The 17815-nt window shown below is 53.1% G+C and overlaps 8 protein-coding genes across 8 annotated transcripts; 5 read left to right on the top strand and 3 right to left on the bottom strand.

The window, feature by feature from the left end:
* Positions 1-653: 653 nt before the first annotated feature.
* VTN00DRAFT_2687 (uncharacterized protein) lies at positions 654-1553 on the top strand (the record flags this gene model as incomplete). Its single annotated transcript, XM_069428926.1, has 1 exon — positions 654-1553. One exon carries the CDS (start codon positions 654-656, stop codon positions 1551-1553), a length of 900 nt encoding a protein of 299 aa, XP_069283733.1.
* Positions 1554-3090: 1537 nt separating this feature from the next.
* VTN00DRAFT_2686 (uncharacterized protein) lies at positions 3091-4470 on the top strand (the record flags this gene model as incomplete). Its single annotated transcript, XM_069428925.1, has 1 exon — positions 3091-4470. One exon carries the CDS (start codon positions 3091-3093, stop codon positions 4468-4470), a length of 1380 nt encoding a protein of 459 aa, XP_069283732.1.
* A 1758-nt stretch (positions 4471-6228) lies between these two features.
* Positions 6229-8274, bottom strand: VTN00DRAFT_2685 (uncharacterized protein; the record flags this gene model as incomplete). The annotated part of the gene is made up of 1 exon (XM_069428924.1): positions 6229-8274. One exon carries the CDS (start codon positions 8272-8274, stop codon positions 6229-6231), a length of 2046 nt encoding a protein of 681 aa, XP_069283731.1.
* A 90-nt stretch (positions 8275-8364) lies between these two features.
* VTN00DRAFT_2684 (uncharacterized protein) lies at positions 8365-9394 on the bottom strand (the record flags this gene model as incomplete). The annotated part of the gene is made up of 3 exons (XM_069428923.1): positions 8365-8453; positions 8587-8630; positions 9261-9394. The coding sequence occupies 3 exons, from the start codon at positions 9392-9394 to the stop codon at positions 8365-8367; spliced, it is 267 nt and encodes an 88-aa protein (XP_069283730.1).
* Positions 9395-9594: 200 nt separating this feature from the next.
* Positions 9595-11831, top strand: VTN00DRAFT_2683 (uncharacterized protein; the record flags this gene model as incomplete). Its single annotated transcript, XM_069428922.1, has 2 exons — positions 9595-9828; positions 9972-11831. The coding sequence occupies 2 exons, from the start codon at positions 9595-9597 to the stop codon at positions 11829-11831; spliced, it is 2094 nt and encodes a 697-aa protein (XP_069283729.1).
* A 455-nt stretch (positions 11832-12286) lies between these two features.
* Positions 12287-14098, top strand: VTN00DRAFT_2682 (uncharacterized protein; the record flags this gene model as incomplete). The annotated part of the gene is made up of 2 exons (XM_069428921.1): positions 12287-12391; positions 12455-14098. 2 exons carry the CDS (start codon positions 12287-12289, stop codon positions 14096-14098), a joined length of 1749 nt encoding a protein of 582 aa, XP_069283728.1.
* A 710-nt stretch (positions 14099-14808) lies between these two features.
* On the top strand, positions 14809-15738 carry VTN00DRAFT_2681 (uncharacterized protein; the record flags this gene model as incomplete). Its single annotated transcript, XM_069428920.1, has 3 exons — positions 14809-14923; positions 15131-15420; positions 15679-15738. 3 exons carry the CDS (start codon positions 14809-14811, stop codon positions 15736-15738), a joined length of 465 nt encoding a protein of 154 aa, XP_069283727.1.
* A 675-nt stretch (positions 15739-16413) lies between these two features.
* On the bottom strand, positions 16414-17525 carry VTN00DRAFT_2680 (uncharacterized protein; the record flags this gene model as incomplete). The annotated part of the gene is made up of 5 exons (XM_069428919.1): positions 16414-16440; positions 16512-16806; positions 16925-17053; positions 17151-17254; positions 17517-17525. The coding sequence occupies 5 exons, from the start codon at positions 17523-17525 to the stop codon at positions 16414-16416; spliced, it is 564 nt and encodes a 187-aa protein (XP_069283726.1).
* Between the last annotated feature and the right edge of the window lie 290 nt (positions 17526-17815).

The following is a 17815-nucleotide window of genomic DNA, read 5'->3' as shown; positions in this document are numbered from 1 at the left end:
AGGCAGCAGGGTTGTGATTCTCAACCCTGTCTAGGTACCAGGAGGCATCTACCACTCCGTTCTACTTCTGGACCTGTGCCCCTGCTTGCTTTCTTTTCTCGCGTTGCTTCTGTCCACTCTCGTCCTACGTTTCTATTTGGATTTTCTGTTTGCCAACGCTGACACATACCATGATGTATTGGACCTACATCGTTTGGCACTGATTCGTGCTGATCACTATGGAACTGCTTCTGCTGCCTGTCAACATTTCATTTCAATACTCCCTTGCTTCCTCATCGTCATGTTGATAAGATCCGGGATTATACCATCATTCGCTCAAAAATTGGCTTTTGTCCAACCCGGCCAGCCCGGGGATATAAGCTTTCTTTTCTCAGACGTTTGTCGTTAGAGACGACATGTTCTGCGTATCGAATTACTATATTCTAACTAGACACGGCCAGCTTTCTACCACAAGGGGTCCCTTCTCATCGCCTTGAACGATCAGGTGGGGAAGAGCTTGACTCGTTTTCACGGACTCGAGGCTCGAGCGTTGTGTTTGTGAGGCGTGTGCAGTACATACGGACTTGCGTCTTTCCTTGCGCGCTGGTCGACAGTTTTCCTTTAGTCGGGGGCTGATTCCCTCTTTCCGTGAAGTCCTTTGAGAGTTCGTTACTATGTGGAAGAAGCATCTTCTCTCCTTGCTCCTGCTATGCTCCTACTTGCAGGATACCGCAGCCGTCTCCCTCTCCCAATTCCAGGCCATATCTTCGTTCCCAGCCGCATGCACGGTTCTCTGGCTCTCGCAGATTCCAGGCTGCAGCCCCGATGACTTTAGAAATGGCAGGGCCTGCTCCTCCGCTTGTATTAGAGGATTGGAGGCCATGAGGAAGGCGATCAACGGTGCATGCATAGGGTCCAGAGCGCGCAAGGAGACATTGATCGGGTTATTTTTCCAGGGACTGGGGGTATCAAAACTCTGTCCCAATAATGTCGATTCCGATTCATCTACTCGGAGTGATGGTGAGGTGCAAACCACTGCAGTTTCGCAAACATCAATAGATCAGATGGAGACTACGACTACAGTCGCATCTACGACAGCGCAGCAAACTCAGACAGAGCCGCCTCCTCTTCCTCCTTTCTCGTCTTCTTCCCCACCACCAGCAGCGACAACTGCAACAACTTCCACATCCCAGTCTACCCAGTTGACAGAAGCCCCAGCGCCAGCTCCAGCAACTACATCTTCACCGCGGAAATCAGCCTCGACACTTCAAATCTCAATCAGCTCAGGTACAGCAACAGCGATGTCTACTGGAGCAGGTGTCGGGCCCGCGAGTCCAGCATCCTCAACATCATCAGCCTCGTCCGACTCTTCCTCCGCTTCTTCTTCATCTTCCTCTTCCTCATCTTCATCTTCGACAGGTATTCCTGCTGAGGCAACAAGAGGGTTTGGAGGGTTTGGCAACGCCTTTGATATCCTCGCTGGTGAATCATCGCGGGCGGAGAGATACTCACAGCGAGTTACAGCAGGTGTTGCGCTCGCTGCGGCGTGGGTTGCGGGCACAGTGTGGGGATGAGTCTGTCTTCCTCAAGGCCTTGACTCTAGATCCAATCTCCGTATCGGTTATCAGGAGACGCGACTAGGGTGTGTATATGATAGAAGGAGAGAGTTAGTTGGTTCTCTCCTGGGGTTTCATCTTATCAAGCTTATTGAACCGTCTGGGACGGACAATGCCATCCTGTACGCCCCTATCATCGCATGAGACTGATGAATGCCATCGGTTTGCTTCAGCACCATGTGAGGTTTCCACATAGAAAAATCTCGTTTGACATTTATGGCTGTAGACCAGCTCTGGTTCTTTTTCTTATTCCATTTTCCCTTCTTTTTGGGCCGGCTGGCTTTGGGCGGGAAGGGACTGGCCTCTTGGCTTGTGGAATAGGACGGGATAAGCACAGCAGCATACTGTGTACTGTCTGTACGGGGTATAGCGGACAGAATCCGAGCTTCTAATAGTCTAGCCAATGTCTTACAGATGGTACTCCGATGAGCACCTGCAGCCCCGGGACTTGCTGCTAGTCAACAGACTAGTCGAGCGGTCTGCAGATCAAGTTGACACGGGGGTAACCATTATTCTGAAGATAGCTGTTATCTTTCCGCACATGAACTACCTTATCTGTCTCTGAGAGTATGGACGGCATCTGAACCTGGAAGATGTAGAAATGGATCTCCGGAGACCCCTGACGCAGCGGTGGAGGGAGACGAGACAAGATCCGGGCGGAAGCTAGGATGATCCTTTCCCCGCCCGCGCCCGCTGGAGATCCTCTCTCCAGCTCTCGTCTGCGTCTCTCGCCCACCCGGCGCGTTGTGAGTCGTGGGAGATAGAGGCAGATGGCGCCTCATCCCGCGGCCTGCTGGAGCACGAGCAACCTATGAGACTGCTATCAGCATGACTCTTTTCTCTCGTGACCAGCGCACGCGGATCTCCCAGCTCGTCCCGATCGGCCGAGTTTGTGGGGAAGGGCCTCTAGTCTCGACGATCCGCGCAAGGAGGTTCGAGCCTTATCGCAGTCATGGCGATAAGCCCGTCCTGCTCTCGTCCGGCCCTGCGCCGCTCCGCCCAGGCGTGACTCCCACGCCCGGCCTCTCGGGGGGATCTTGCTTCTTCCTCCTCTTCCTCTTCATCCGGTCCTCTGTTTCTCAGATCAGATCGTACGAAGGCCTTCTTCGTACGTCTTCCCTTACATCCTTCCTTATCTTGCCTGTTATCTCCTATCTTACTGTGTTCGTCACAGTTGCTTCTCAGAAGCTCCGGACCTCGCTGTGCTTAGCTCAGTGCCCGGAGCAGCCATCTATCATCCGGGTTCTGACGAACGTTTGTCATCCTGTTGCTTGTAGAGGATGATAGTTGTCAGTTAATCAGATTCACCGTTCTCTTCTCCATCAACCGTGATCCGGCTGTGCTGTTATCAGCGTCCGCCCAGCCTCCCGTCAGCTGAGCCACACGGCCGCAGTCGCCCGGTCACGTCCACATTCAACCCCTCGAATCTGTATATATACGTCGTGCTGCTCGGGGATCAACGATATCGGTTGGTCCGATCAACTCAGGCCAGATAATGTCTCTCCTGTCGCCGCTGCCCACGGCCACTCCCTCAGTTCCCCAGCACTGTGAGCCTTCCTCGCAGCTACTGACCGCCATCTCTTCCCTCCTGCATACCTGCATTCCCACGAATCTCGCCCTCCTCTCCTCAGTCCTGGGCACTTTCAGCATTGTATCATGGCTTTTTGCACAGCTGCCTCAGATTTACAAGAACTACCGCCTCCAGTCGACATCCGGCCTGTCTATCTTCTTCCTGGTGGAATGGTGTATGGGTGACACTTCGAACCTCCTAGGGTCGATATTCTCGAAGCAGGCGACCTGGCAGATCATCATTGCCGCTTACTATGTCCTGGTGGACATCACGCTCGTGTTCCAGCACTTCTGGTATACGTACTACAAGGCCTGGCGGGAAAAAGGAAAGAATGGCCTTTACGGTACCGACCATGGAGATGGAGGATCGCACTTCGGGGACTCGCAGATCCTAGAAGGCGTCTCCTTCGTTTACGACGAGACTGTCCGGCAGCTAAACCCTTTCGCGGGGATGACCGATACAACTGAGCAGAAGGATGAAGGCACCCAGAAGACAAGACTGCCTGTTGATTCCGCGGAGAACCGCTCTATGTTCAATTCAAACGAGAACGAGAAGCCTGGCTCGTCCAAGCGTTGCGCAACCCGTACCAGGAGCGGAAGTAGTATACTACCGACTGTGTCGCCAAAGACTGTTCTCCTAGCATCGATGCTGTGTGCCGTGTTGGCAAATGCGTCCCCAACTCCTGGTTCCATAAGCGTGACAGCTTCAGACCAAGTGAAGGATGTCACGGGCACGGTCATCGAAATCGTAGGCAAGATACTCTCGTGGATGTCGACTGTCTTTTACCTCGGTTCGCGACTCCCACAGCTGTACAAGAACTACAAACGCAAGAGCACTGCGGGCCTCTCCCCGTTACTCTTCCTGGCTGCGTTCTCGGGCAACTTCTTCTACTCCGCCTCGCTCCTCGCCAACCCGAACGCGTGGCACGACCTCCCTCCGCATGGTGGCGGCGGCTGGGCCGATCACGGCGGAAACAACCGCATCGACTGGATCCAACGCACAATCCCTTTCTTCCTCGGAGCCGCTGGCGTCCTGGGCCTGGATTTCCTCGTGGTAGTGCAGTTCCTGATCTACGGCGATGGGCAGAAGGCGGTAGCGCAGCAGGCCGTTCAGGTCGTAGAGACGGTAGGGGACGAGGGAACATCGAGGCTGGGCGTTGTCCATAGCCGGTTGACGAAAGTCACCGGTTGGATGAGGGGCTGGATCCCGTCAGTTTCTCCGGAGCGGAGAGCTGCCCTGCAGGAGCAGGAGCGGCAGGCTCTGTTGACAGAGGAGCGGGATCGGGATAGATACGGTGCGGTTTAAGATATTCTGTTACACTTCTTTCATCCTATCGGGTCCAACTTCTTTAGAGAAGAGACAGGCATTTCCAGAATACGGGACACTCGTGCACATGCATATATTTAGCATTATGGCGAGATGAGAACCACTTACATTGTTTTCCCCTTACTCTTCGCTTTTCTTTTCGGGTTTGGTTCTTAGGGTACACCGTTGGCATGGCAAGTTATACTTGGCTGCAACTGCATCTGTGGACGGCGTTTTTTGTACTTGATTTCTTGTCCATTTATTTCTTCTGACAGCTTCATTTGAGAAACGGGGTCGCGATCAGCCACCCTACTTTTTTTGGATACGTCTCTTTCTGCCTTTGTCGCATCTGATCTAGATACACTATAGAGTCGTGTTGTCGGGCTCAGTCCTGACTGACTGGGAATAAGGTACTAAATAAATGGATCGTCACTGCCTAAACCGCCTCTTATAAATAATTCCTGGTCATACATGACATAACGTATGTGCATACACTTTTCTGTATGTACAGTACAGTACTACAGTACACAGAAGATATCCTCTCGCACAACGTGGAATTCTAGTCTACATCCACTCCCGTTGGTTACCAAGGTACGTTAGGTACCTAACCTTGCAACCGCACATACTTCCCAATCAGTCGGTACTGGTAGTCCTACCTACCTAGGTAGGTAGTACGGTACCGGTGCACCTGGGCAGGGAACAGTACACCGTGCAGAGTCCTGACCCACAACAATAACGCCAAAAGTCCAGAATGGGTCGAATATGCAAGGGCAGGGGCAGGGGCAGATATTGCAAGTTTTACATGGGAGTAACAGGAACATTTCAGGTTTAGTTTCTATCCCTGTCATCTCCATCTGCCGACACTGACAGGGTAGGTACCTAAGGTGACGTTAACTTCCCAAACCGGTTTCCATGACGTCAAGTATGTAACTGTACCAAAGTTCAACACGTGATTAAAAAAAGGTTCCAAATGAAAATAGAAAAAAACCCAAATGCAAGGGCAAGAAAATTAAAAAGCGTAAGTTAGAGTGCGTAAATACTTAAGAATGATATTCACAGACGATCTAATTATAAAAATGTATAAGTAATTACCATTACAGCCTAGCACTTTCCTCCCGATCCATCCCATCATTTCCAGTAGTAGTACTCCACTCACTCGCAGCAAGGAATCCCAAACTCTCTAAACCCATGGTCTGGATCGTCTTCAACCCTGCCAGCACTTGGAAAAGGCTGAAGTTCATAGTGCAGACGCGGTACGTACAAGTCTAATAGGGACATAGCGAATGGAACCGAAGAAAAAGAGAAGAGATGAAGCAACAGGGGTTGTTCAAAAATCAGAAGCGAGTTCAGACCGCACAGAACGCCAGTTGTGGTTGGTTTAAGGAGAACAGGTCCCGAGGTGTGAAAGGTTGGTCATCGTAGGCAAGCGTTTTTGTTCGGCATCAGCTAGGAATTTCATCACGTTTGAGAAGACTCCGTTCTCTCGAACGGCGTATGGTCGTTGAGGAATTGGCAATAGTGTATGCCTTGACAAAGGAGGACAAACATAAACCCACGCTCACGATGAGACATGGTAGCGAAAACTTATCAGCGGTGTGACCAGCATCAACCAAGCCCATTGAAATGACCCTTAGAACTCCAAGTCCTCATCATGAAATCAACTGGCCTCCACAGACGTGGACCAACATAGAAGCAAGCCATAAGACGAAGCAAGGCTGGCTGGTATGGAATCGTTGAGTACAGGGTGCGATCGCAGGCCTACCGCAAGGGCTGCTTCACGTCCTGCACTCCTCGTCGGATGACATCCTCCAACCGCCATCGTGGAGGGGTCTTCGATGCTCGTTGCCGACGGTACCACTCTCGTTCCATCTCTGGAGTCAGACCCTCAGGCGGAGGCAGAGCGCCACCCGCAATTCCGGTGGAGAACTTGAGCTGCAATACATTTCCGATCTCGTCGCAGGCTGTGAGCAGACGGTCCAGGTCCTCCTTTGTATGAGCTGCAGAAACGCAGAAACGAGCCCGCGACGAGACCAAGGGGGTGGCTGGGTAACCAACGACCACGACCGAGATCTTGCGCTTCAACATCTCATGCGAGAAGGCAGGCATCTTGGCAGGGTTGAAAAGAAGGAGAGGGATGATGGGCGAGTCATCGTGGCCATATACGATAAAACCAAGACGTTTCAAACCAAGACGGAGGTAACGAGAGTTGAACGCCAGTCGCTGCAATCTCTCCTCACCCTGACCGGGAACGAGTTCACCGCTGATGATACGGAGCGAAGTCGAGATCTGAGCGAGAATAGGTGGGGTAGGAGCTTCTCCGTAGATGACACCAGAGTTCGTCGCACGGAGCTTGTCGATCATCGCCTTATCACCAGCAACATAACCACCGTTCGCTCCGAACGACTTGGTAAGCGTTCCCATGAGAATGTCCACCTCAGCGGTGTCAATACCGAAGTAGTCACAGACACCACGCCCTCTGGGGCCAATGGCTCCGATGGAGTGAGCCTCATCGATGAACAGGTTAAACTTGTATTTCCTCTTCAGAGCAATGATGCCGGGAAGATTGCACATGGAACCCTCCATGGAGTAGAGACCCTCCACCACGACCAGAATCTTCTTCCATGGCCGGTGAGTACGGGGCTGGCCCTGAGAGATTGCCTCCCGAAGCTTCTCCTCCAACTGTTTCATGTCGTTGTGCTTGAACATACCAATCGAGGCACCTGACAGACGAGCTCCAAAACGGATAGATGCGTGGTTGAGTTCATCCGAGATAATCAAGCATCCCTTTCCGACCAAAGCGGGGAAGATGGTGGCATTGGTTCCGAAACCCATGGAGAAAACCATCGACGCCTCCTTGCCCACAAATTTGGCGACAAGGTCCTCAACTTCCAGATGAAGGTCTTGAGTACCGGCCTCAGCCCTGGTGCTGACTGCGCTGATTCCATACTTCTTGATCGTCTCCTCGACGGCATCCGCACACGGCCCCTCGGACTGGGCGAAACCCAGGTAATTGTAGGAGCTCATGTTCAGCGTATCCGTCGTGGTTCCCGTAAAGTGGAAATGTCTGTTGTGGTCATCGGTGGTGCGATCCAGCAACGTGATGTACCGTCCCGGAACGCCAGTGACAGGACGCTCGAAACAATCGTTGATACGGAGCTTGAGACGGCGAACGTAGAAACTGTCAAAGTCGCTATTCAACGCGCTGTACCCATTGCGGGGCTTCAGATGCCGGTAGTTTTCCTCACGGAAGCGCTTGCCAAAGAAGTCACGAACATGCCCAAAAGCAATTAAAATTAGGTAACTGATATAGGTAGTGAGAAGATAATAATAGGGCGGCTCGTCCATCACCGGATCAGGGAACACACCGCCGTGATGCCGGCTGGTGTATCGGTGACTGGGGTGACCCAGCGGACCGAATTGGGCCTGCTGCTTCGCGATACGGCGTGCCTCACCCGGTGAGGGTGGCTGAAAGAGCGTGGTTGGGGGTTCGTCCATGTTGGGATTGTCTGCAGTGGCCGTGGACAAAGAAATGGTCGGTAACGACAGTGATGCCGAACTAATCGGCGCGGTCGTGGTTCCGGAGTGGGTGTTCCCGCTGGCGGCTAGAAGCGAGGCGTGAGCGGTGGGGTTCTCGGCCTTGGACTTGGGAGAGGTCGAGAAGAGGTGGCTCAGACGGTTGGACTTGGACGTCGGAGCCTTGATGGGGATGCCGCCCTTTTCGGTGCTAGACGAAAAGGACGGCGAGGAGTTGGCGGGGGAGGAGGAGGAGTTGTTGGCGAAAGGGTTCGTAGGTCGACGAGGCATTGCAAGGTTCAACAATTGACTAGGAACTGAGGATCAAAGGGGCTCCCGGAGGAGGTGAGCGATGAGGACGGTTGAGAGATCGTCCTCTGCTCAATGTCGTCCACCGTCGGGGCAGGCACGAGACAGCGTTCGGCCTGTCTCCAGGCTGGCAACGGGAAAGCGGCGGACGAGCGATCCGTCTGTGATATCAGGATGTCAGTATCAAGAGGCTAGGAGACAGAAACATAGGGTGAGAGCCATGAGGGAAGGATTGTAACCTCGGGAGGAGGCCGCGCGGGGGGGATGACTCGAGGTCTCGAGCAGGTGACATACCTAGGAAATCCGAGGGAGCCGGCCGTGGTAGCGCAGAGCGCGTGCTGGACACTCTTAAGGGACAGGGCACAGAGCCCCGAGGAGAGACTCCGGTCAAAGAAGGAGTCACAGACAGCGCCTGGCAGCGAGATGGTGGGAGGGAGACGAGGCAATGGAGGAGAGAAAGGAAAAAAGAGACAGGCCTCGACGCAGAGAGAGGGAGAGAGAGCCGATGGAGGCTGGAAAAGGCCAGGATGTCGCGATACACGGCCGTACGTGTTCCGTACGGGGACAGACGGGAGACACGGGCGGTGAGGAGCAGCCGGTGTGTAAAACCGTCGTCACGTTGGGAAATTTTCTAGCGGCACTAGCCCCTGGACCCAGCAGGAAAGGGGTTCGCTCGTTATGTTGAGGGTGATCTGTCTCTTTGCCTCGAGATGAGATGGTGGCTAGCTGAGTACCGCGATGATCATGACCTCATGTCCAGGCCGTGCCCATGGTCGAGAACAACGGACAGCAGCAAAGCTACCGGCACAGCGGCCCTGATAATGCTGCCATCTTCGACCTAAGCCTCTACAAGCGGTTGCGAGGTGGTCCCCGACACGTATGTACACAGTAGACTCCGTTTCTGCGTCTGTCCCACAGAACTATTTAATATTAACTTCAAGGTATGCGTTCTCGTTCCTGATTCCGACCGGCACGGTCCGGGCATCAGGATGCTGGCGGCAGCCCGATCGTCGGTGCGGCGAACATCTCGCTGCAGGATGTGATGGCGGATCCTTTCCGCTTGGCGGGGCGCTGAACACTTCACTTTTCCTCGGTTGAGCATCGTAGGGCGTTGTCCAACTGATAAACGATAAAGGAGTCGGACCGTGTCCCGCGCTGTTTGGGGAAACCCAAATCTGGGGTTTGCTCTGGAGTTGGAGCAGAGCGGCTGCTGGAACTCTCTCTCGCGAGCATCTGGTCTTCTGCTCTCGCTGCTCTTCCAGCCTTCTATCAACCCCTCATAATTCCAATTAATACTGTACTATGTCTTCCATAAACCAGCCCGACGGTGATTCCACGGCCGTCAAGGAACTCTGGCGCCCCTCCTCCCCGCACGCAACACAGATCCATGACTTCAAGACCATCGTCAGCAAGAAGCATGGCATCCCCCTCAACGACTACAATGATCTCTGGCAATGGAGTGTATCCGAACCTGCCAAGTTCTGGGAGGAGATATGGCACTACACGGGCATCAAGGCGCATAAGCCTTACACCAAAGTAAGCAATCCCGTCGGGTCCCGACAGGCAGGCATCATGTTGGCTTCATAGAGACCTTGTGTGTTCGGTGTCACCCTTGCTCTCAATAGCTCCCCGTAACGAGACCTGGGGTATAGCAGTGACAATGTCTAATATTGTCCCAGGTTTTAGAGCCCGATGCTCCCCTCTTCCCCAGACCACATTTCTTCGAGGGGAGCCGCCTCAACTTTGCGGAGAACCTGCTTTACCCTGCCAGCAATCCAAGTGACGGCGGTATCGCTATAATCCAAGCCACGGAATCCGGCAGGGAGTTTGTGTCATGGAGAGAACTGCGTGAGCGGGTTAGACAATGTGCCAATGCGTTGAGAGAGGCTGGCGTGCAGACAGGAGACCGCGTCGCCGGCTTCATCGGCAACCACGCCAACACAGTGGTTGCGATGCTTGCGGCGACGTCAATAGGCGCATTGTGGACTGCCGTTTCACCGGACACTGGAGTACATGCAGTGTTGGAACGTCTCACACAGATCGAGCCCAAGGTCCTGTTTGCCGATAACGCCTCCCTATACAACGACAAAGTGCATGAGACGCACGGCAAGATCCGAGAGATGGTGGCCAAGCTGCCATCCCTACATCTTGTGGTCATCTGTGAAGCTCTCAGGTCCCACGTATTTGACCTGGCGGGGATTATACCGCATCAGGGAAGGGTGTGCTACTACGTGGATTTTCTGTCTTCGGTCCGTAATCCTACAGCACCTCTTCATTTCGAGTCTCTCGAACCAGACCACCCAGTCTACATCCTTTATTCATCCGGAACGACAGGCGCTCCCAAGCCAATTGTGCATGGGGCCCTGGGCACATTGTTGCAGCATAAGAAGGAGCATGTTCTCCACTGCGACATCCGTCCAGGAGACCGTCTGTTCTATTACACGACTACAACATGGATGATGTGGCACTGGCTAGTCTCCGGGCTGGCATCTGGAGCTACAATCGTCGTCTACGATGGGTCGCCCTTCCGACCACTGGATCCTGAAGGAGGAAAGGGGGAGATGGCCATGCCACGCCTCATTGATGAGCTTCAAATCACCCATTTTGGGACATCCGCAAAATACCTCTCGATGCTCGAGCAGGCTTCGCTGAACCCCCGGACGTATCCGCATAGACCAGTGACTCTACAAACGCTGCGAGCGATCTTCAGCACTGCCTCTCCACTAGCCCCTTCAACTTTTGAGTACGTCTACTCTTCTCTCCACCCAGATGTCATGCTTGGGTCTATCACGGGCGGCACGGACATCATTTCGCTCTTCGGAGCATGCTGCCCAATTCTGCCAGTCCACAAGGGCGAGATCCAGTGCCGGGGCCTAGGAATGGCCGTCTCTGTCTTTGACTATGCTGGAAATGACATCAGCTCCTCCAACGAACCCGGAGACCTCGTCTGTACGAAGCCATTCCCCGCCCAGCCTGTCATGTTTTGGCCGCCCGGCCCCGTCGGCATGGAGAAGTATCGCAAGAGCTACTTTGACGTCTTCGGGCCGGATGTGTGGCACCACGGTGACTTTGTCCGCATAAACCCACAGACCAGTGGCCTGGTCATGCTCGGCCGAAGTGACGGTGTCCTGAAGCCGGCAGGCGTCCGGTTCGGCAGTGCTGAGATCTACAATGTCGTCCTGAAGCATTTTGCTGACGAGGTTGAGGACTCATTGTGTGTGGGACGGAGACGCGAAGGCATCGATACTGACGAGACTGTCGTGCTCTTCGTGAAACTGGCTCCTCCCGCTGAGCCTTCAACCCCTATCTCCCAGGACCTGGTGGCCCGTATCCAGGCTGCGATCCGCAAGGAGCTTAGCCCGCGACATGTCCCCGGCATCGTGGATGCATGTCCAGAGATCCCTCTGACATCCAACGGGAAAAAGGTTGAAAACGTGGTCAAGCAGATCCTGTGCGGGCTGAATATCAAGACTGGGGCGAGTGTTGCGAATGCCGCTTGTCTGGACTGGTACCGCGCTTGGGCTGCGAATAATCCTTAACCAAGCTGCATGAACCTTTTCTTGCTCGGCAAATCTGTTGGATACAGGAAGCCGAGCAAGCCGCTGTTACAATAGAAGGCTGTTCTAGAAAAAGAACTTCTGATTGCGTTTTAGAAATGAGTTCCAACTGCCTGCAGTGAACCTGGCCAGTGCGGCGCACGGAACAACCACAGAACGTTAGTAAGAGACTTTCTAGATTCTCTCCTTGTATCACTGGAATTTCTACATTGTTGGACAGATCCTTATAGAGCTATCATATCGTAGTGATTTCTAGTCTGTATAGGCCTCGTCCATCATGTGCTTAGATAAGCTTATGCCAGGTCGGGCCGACTCTTTGCCGCTCCGCTCCGCGTGCTGGATGTGAATCTTGCTTTTTAGCAGCGTCGCCCACGGAGGAGACGGAACAGACAACGACGCACTCTCCTTCTGGCCGTCAAATACTTGTTCATACGAGAATGCGTCGCTCAGCCCTGCGGGCCGTCGAGTCTGCGAAGCCGCTCGTTCGAGCACCCCGCTCCGTGTCCAGGAGCTTTGCTACTGCCGCCGCGACCACGAGCAAGGTATGCAACGCCTTGATCTTTACCTCATTACAGACTCTGTCTGACTTTGCATGCGCATCTTAGGATCCAACCGAGCTTGACCAGATCACAACTCTCCCGAATGGCATTCGTGTCGCCACAGAATCCCTCCCCGGTCCTTTCTCCGGCGTTGGCGTTTACGTCGATGCGGGATCGCGCTATGAGGACGAGAGCCTCCGCGGCGTGAGCCACATCATGGACCGCCTGGCGTTCAAGTCCACCAAGTCGCGATCGGGAGATGAGATGCTCGAAGCGCTTGAGTCGCTGGGAGGAAACATTCAGTGTGCGTCGTCCCGCGAATCATTGATGTACCAGTCCGCCAGCTTCAATTCGACCGTGCCGACCACTCTGGGACTGCTGGCGGAGACGATCCGTGAGCCTCTCATCACGGAAGACGAGGTGCAACAGCAGCTGTTGACGGCTGAGTACGAAATCGGCGAGATCTGGGCCAAGCCGGAGCTCATCCTGCCGGAGCTGGTGCACATGGCGGGGTACAAGGACAACACGCTGGGAAATCCCCTTCTCTGTCCGCAGGAGAGACTGGGGGAAATCAACAAAGCAGTTGTGGAGAAATACCGACAAACCTTTTTCAGACCGGATCGGATCGTTGTTGCCTTTGCCGGTGTTCCTCACGACGAGGCCGTCAAGCTTACGGAGAAGTATTTCGGAGACATGAAGAAGAGCGAGGGCCCTGTTCTCTCAGGACACGGAATTGAGACTACACTTTCGGACTCAGAGTCAGTCACACGTGAAGGACAAGTGCCAACCGTGCCTCAGTTCACTCCCACGTCGACGACATCCTCTCCTGCCACCCCGCCGAATTCCCAATCGAAGATCCTGTCCAAGCTCCCGTTCCTTAAGAATCTCTCTACTTCTACAACCAAAAATGCCGCCGTTCAGCCACTTGACCCCACTCTACTCCAACCGTCCACACTAGACCTCAATCGCCCTGCCCACTACACCGGTGGGTTCCTATCACTTCCGCCGATCCCGCCCCCCGCGAACCCGATGCTTCCCCGCCTGAGCCACATCCACCTCGCCTTTGAAGCCCTTCCCATCTCATCCCCCGACATCTACGCTCTTGCGACCCTCCAAACCTTGCTTGGAGGAGGCGGATCGTTCTCTGCCGGCGGTCCCGGAAAGGGCATGTACTCCCGTCTGTACACGAACGTGCTGAACCAGCACGGCTGGGTTGAGAGCTGCATCGCCTTCAACCACAGCTACACGGACAGCGGACTCTTCGGCATCTCAGCATCGTGCAGTCCTACCCGGACGACGCAGATGCTTGAAGTCATGTGCCGCGAGCTGCAGGCGTTGACCCTGGACTCCGGCTACTCCTCTCTGCAGCCGCAGGAGGTCAACCGCGCCAAGAACCAGCTGCGCTCGTCGCTCCTGATGAACCTCGAGTCGCGGATGGTCGAGCTCGAGGATCTGGGCCGCCAAGTACAGGTGCACGGCCGCAAGGTCGCGGTCAAGGAGATGTGCGAGAAGATCGAGGCCCTGACCGTGGATGATTTGCGACGTGTCGCCAAGCAGGTCTTCGGTGGTCACGTCCACAACAAGGGACAGGGCACGGGCAAGCCCACCGTCGTGCTGCAGGAGGGTGAGCTCGAGGGGTACAAGCTGCGGCCGTTCCCGTGGGAGGAGATCCAGGAGCGGATAGCGAGGTGGCAACTGGGAAGGAGGTAAATACGATGTGCAATAGCAACAAGTTGCTAATATTTTTCTATTTAAAACCTTAGTGTTCCATTGTACGATATAGATCTTAAGAGAGACGATGCTATTTTGATCTGTGGGGTGATCGGATGATAAGTCGTGCGCAGTCCTGTACTCGTGTCGATAGCCGATGTTATGACCATATATATGATATAAATATTACCTATTCTCATCTCATTTAACCGTCTTTCAACCATCTATTTCAAAAACAGCTTCTATTGAACAATGTGCAAAGACGTGTCGTTGAGCAGGCAGGCTTTTCGCGCGCTCAAGGCGCCACACGTGGGTGTTGTGAAGCTTCACCATACAAAGCGACCAACACACATGGAAATAAACAAATGGCCGTCCATATCTGCCGTCCATTTTTTGCATACCAATGTTGCACCCCGCTGTCTATGCTGTTCGTCCCTTCGGTGAGGTCATATTCGCGAGATCCCGGAACGTCCAAGCTCCCTGCCGCTTTTGGACCCCTAGGCGGTGTCCGTCCCGGCAAAAAAGTTGGAAACGATCTGAACCTCGACTTGCGCAACACCCTCCATCTTGCCAACCCCAACGACAACCCGACGGAAACTGTACTCCCAGTACTCCCATTGTGTACTTCTAGGCAGTGGGAAATTTTTATTTAATTTTTTATCTACCTGTCTTAGTTTATTGTATTTCTTTTTTAATACGACACTGCCAAAATGGTCAAGCTCACTGAGGTCGAGGACGAGCACTTCAACAAGGAGAAGCCTACTCCTTCGAAGAACGACGTTCTTCTTGCCTCTGAGGATGAGGATGATGACTTCACCGACACCGGTGAGTATCCTAGTTTCTAGTTACGAATGAGCATGGTTCTTTGCAGCACTGTTGGTTATGGTCCGGTCTTGTCAAGAATTTGCGGACAGGACTGGATAAAAGCACACGAGCTGTCTGCAGTTGAATCAAAGATATTAACCTTCAATCGATCAATAAATTCCATTGAGAAAACCTCGACTAACAAAGAACCCCGATGATATGAAATAGAATCCGAAATCTCCACCGACTCCGCCATCGACATTGAGCACGAGACACTCTACGAACGTATCGCCGCCCTGAAGGATATCGTTCCCCCAGCCACACGGCGCCGGGTCACCAGCACCGTCTCGTTGCTGACCTCGTTCACCAAGTCGACGATCCGCTTTAGCGGCAAGGCGCTGTGGATCCTCAGCACGAGCGCCTTCCTGCTGGGTGTGCCCTGGGCGCTGGCCTACGCTGAGGAGGAGCAGTACATCCAGATGGAGCGCGAGCAGGGCATGATTCGGGGGGCTAATGAGGTTCGTTCTTCGCGTTCTCCTCATTCCAACTTTGGTTTGAATGTGCATCATTAAGCCTGTTCATGTTTGATCCGTTCCCCCCCCCCCTTCTTTTTCCCCACTTGAAAGAGAAAACTTGTGCAAATTCATGAGAAGGGGAAATTTTGCACTTTGCCCCCTGCTGCTGCCGCTCTGTCTGCGAAGTTTTCAAGTGGACAATGCTTTACACCATCGGAGAAAACGAAAAGTTACAGGCTGACGTGCATACCCGCCCTGCAGATGCTCACTCCTGGCGTCACCCCGGAGGAGAACAAGCAGGGCAGCCAGCCTGCTCTGTAAATGGTTCCCCCGCCGCCGTAAGGGAGGAAGGTTGAAACGACGGAAAACTCAGAATCGCTATCTTGATCTCTATCTTGAGCTACCACTCGCACGACGAGATGTGATACATGATGTCATGTTTTTTGGGATTTCGAACGGAGAAGCTCAATGTCTCGCAAAAAAAGATATCTTGCGAAATTGGACGAGCACCAGCTGGGTTCATGTGTAGACGAGGTATGACATGGGGCTCTACAGGATCAAGATAGGGATCTGCCTTCACCTTCCCGGAGTAAAACCTTGGATATGGGGTCACTCGGTGATGGTGACGGTAGGCAGGCAGCCGTCGACTGGACTTGATAGGCTGGGCTGGGTTCTCCGCGTGTTGCTTCCATTTATCTTCCTATTATTTCTTTCCCCTCTCACGCTCATCCAAAATCTTGCTTCAGGCGGATTTGTGTACTTGTACTACGGTTTATAACTTGTGTTCTTATTTCTTTTCCTGTCATGTTATGTCCACATAAATGGATTCTGGATGGTTTTTCTCGAGTTGTATTGATTTGATACTCAGGACAGATGACGCTACTGTATGGGAAACAAGAGATTCTTCACACCATGAGGTGTGTTGTAATTGATCGGTGGGCTCCAGGCACAACATCTTCTTCCATGGGTATATCTCAATACCTACTGAGCGCTGGCCTACATCTGCAGAGCAATCGGAGAAACCTAAACTCTATCAGCTTCATCCCATCCATCATGGCAAACCACATAAGAACAAGGGGCAACGGAAGACTTACATCCTCAATCCACAACTCACCCTCCCCAAACTCCCTCTTCCAACGCCCGAGAACCTCCTCCCGTCTAACACCAGGCGGTCCCGGATTCTCCTCTTTCATGAGCATCCCCTTCCACCAGTACGTTGTCCTTCCCGGCTCCGCTTTCAACTCCCCGGATCGATACGCCCTCAGCACGGCGGCGATGTTCGCTTTGTCGTGGGCGTTGAGATCCGGGTTGGGGGCGCTGATGTCTCGCAGTCTGAGGATCTGGTAGTAGGTGAGGGGGGAGAGGTGGGGTGGTTCGGAGGGGGGAACTCTGTGTGATAATCGTACAAAATGAGTAAGGAGGTTTTGGTCTTTTGGCCATTGAAGAATGTGGTAGGTGGGTGGAAAGGTATGAGGTGGTAGGTAAGGAAAGCATAACAATAACATACACAGGCCCCTCCGGCGAATCCTCTATCCGCCGAATCATTTTCTGACCCGCTTGTACCAGGTCTGGACGGTTACGGGGATGCCAGGAGTCGATGATGTGCTGGGCTTTATCCAGTTGTTCCTGTCTGGATCTGTTGTTTTTCTCGTTTTGTTAGATACGGCTATCCAATTTCCTGCTATATGTATGGCGGTGGAATAGGGTTATAATAAGTGTGATGGTTTACGTACTTCCTATACCCGTCCGGATCCCACAGTGCTCGGTAGACGAAGTGCTTGTCGTATTTGTTCCAGGTGGCTTCGCTCGACTTAGATGGCTTGGACTTGGACTTGAGCTTGGGTTTGTGGTTCAGCTTCCATAGCTAAGTACCTAGGTAGGTGTTGTACGGTAGTAAGTGCGGTAGTGGAGGTGAATAGGGAGGAGGGCCTCAAGACATTAATGGAATGGCGCTTCTGATTCGTCAATAGATAGTAATCAAATCAAACAAAGCCCAGGATGTATAAGGTATAATAATAACTGTGGTGTCGTACAGTAAGTAGGTAGCATGTAACGTAATCAATCACCGAGCGAAACAGATCACCGAGCGAAACACCCACCAACGCCATTGTTATTAGATATCTAATTATCTCACTACACCACCCCTAAATTGAAGCTATTTACATGTAAAATAATTGCCTATTTACTAGGGCAGCTGACCCTAGTATGACCTTGAATATTACAGTTGCTGCACCGCGGTGGTGCACGTCTTCTAGGCTGCATATCAGCTTGGTCAGCTGCCTCTGCCTGCAATTCTGCAGCTTGCTGAGCAAGCTGTTGGCCTTCTTCAGCAGTTAAAATCCCCCAGTAGCAATATAGGATCTAGCTGTCTCTTGCTTGCGTTTTTGACATTGATTGG

The sequence above is a fragment of the Thermoascus crustaceus genome, assembly GCF_041956765.1.
Source record: "Thermoascus crustaceus strain CBS 181.67 unplaced genomic scaffold VTN00scaffold_10, whole genome shotgun sequence".
NCBI classification, from domain to species: domain Eukaryota; kingdom Fungi; phylum Ascomycota; class Eurotiomycetes; order Eurotiales; family Thermoascaceae; genus Thermoascus; species Thermoascus crustaceus.
This window is presented reverse-complemented; position numbering and strand designations above follow the sequence as displayed.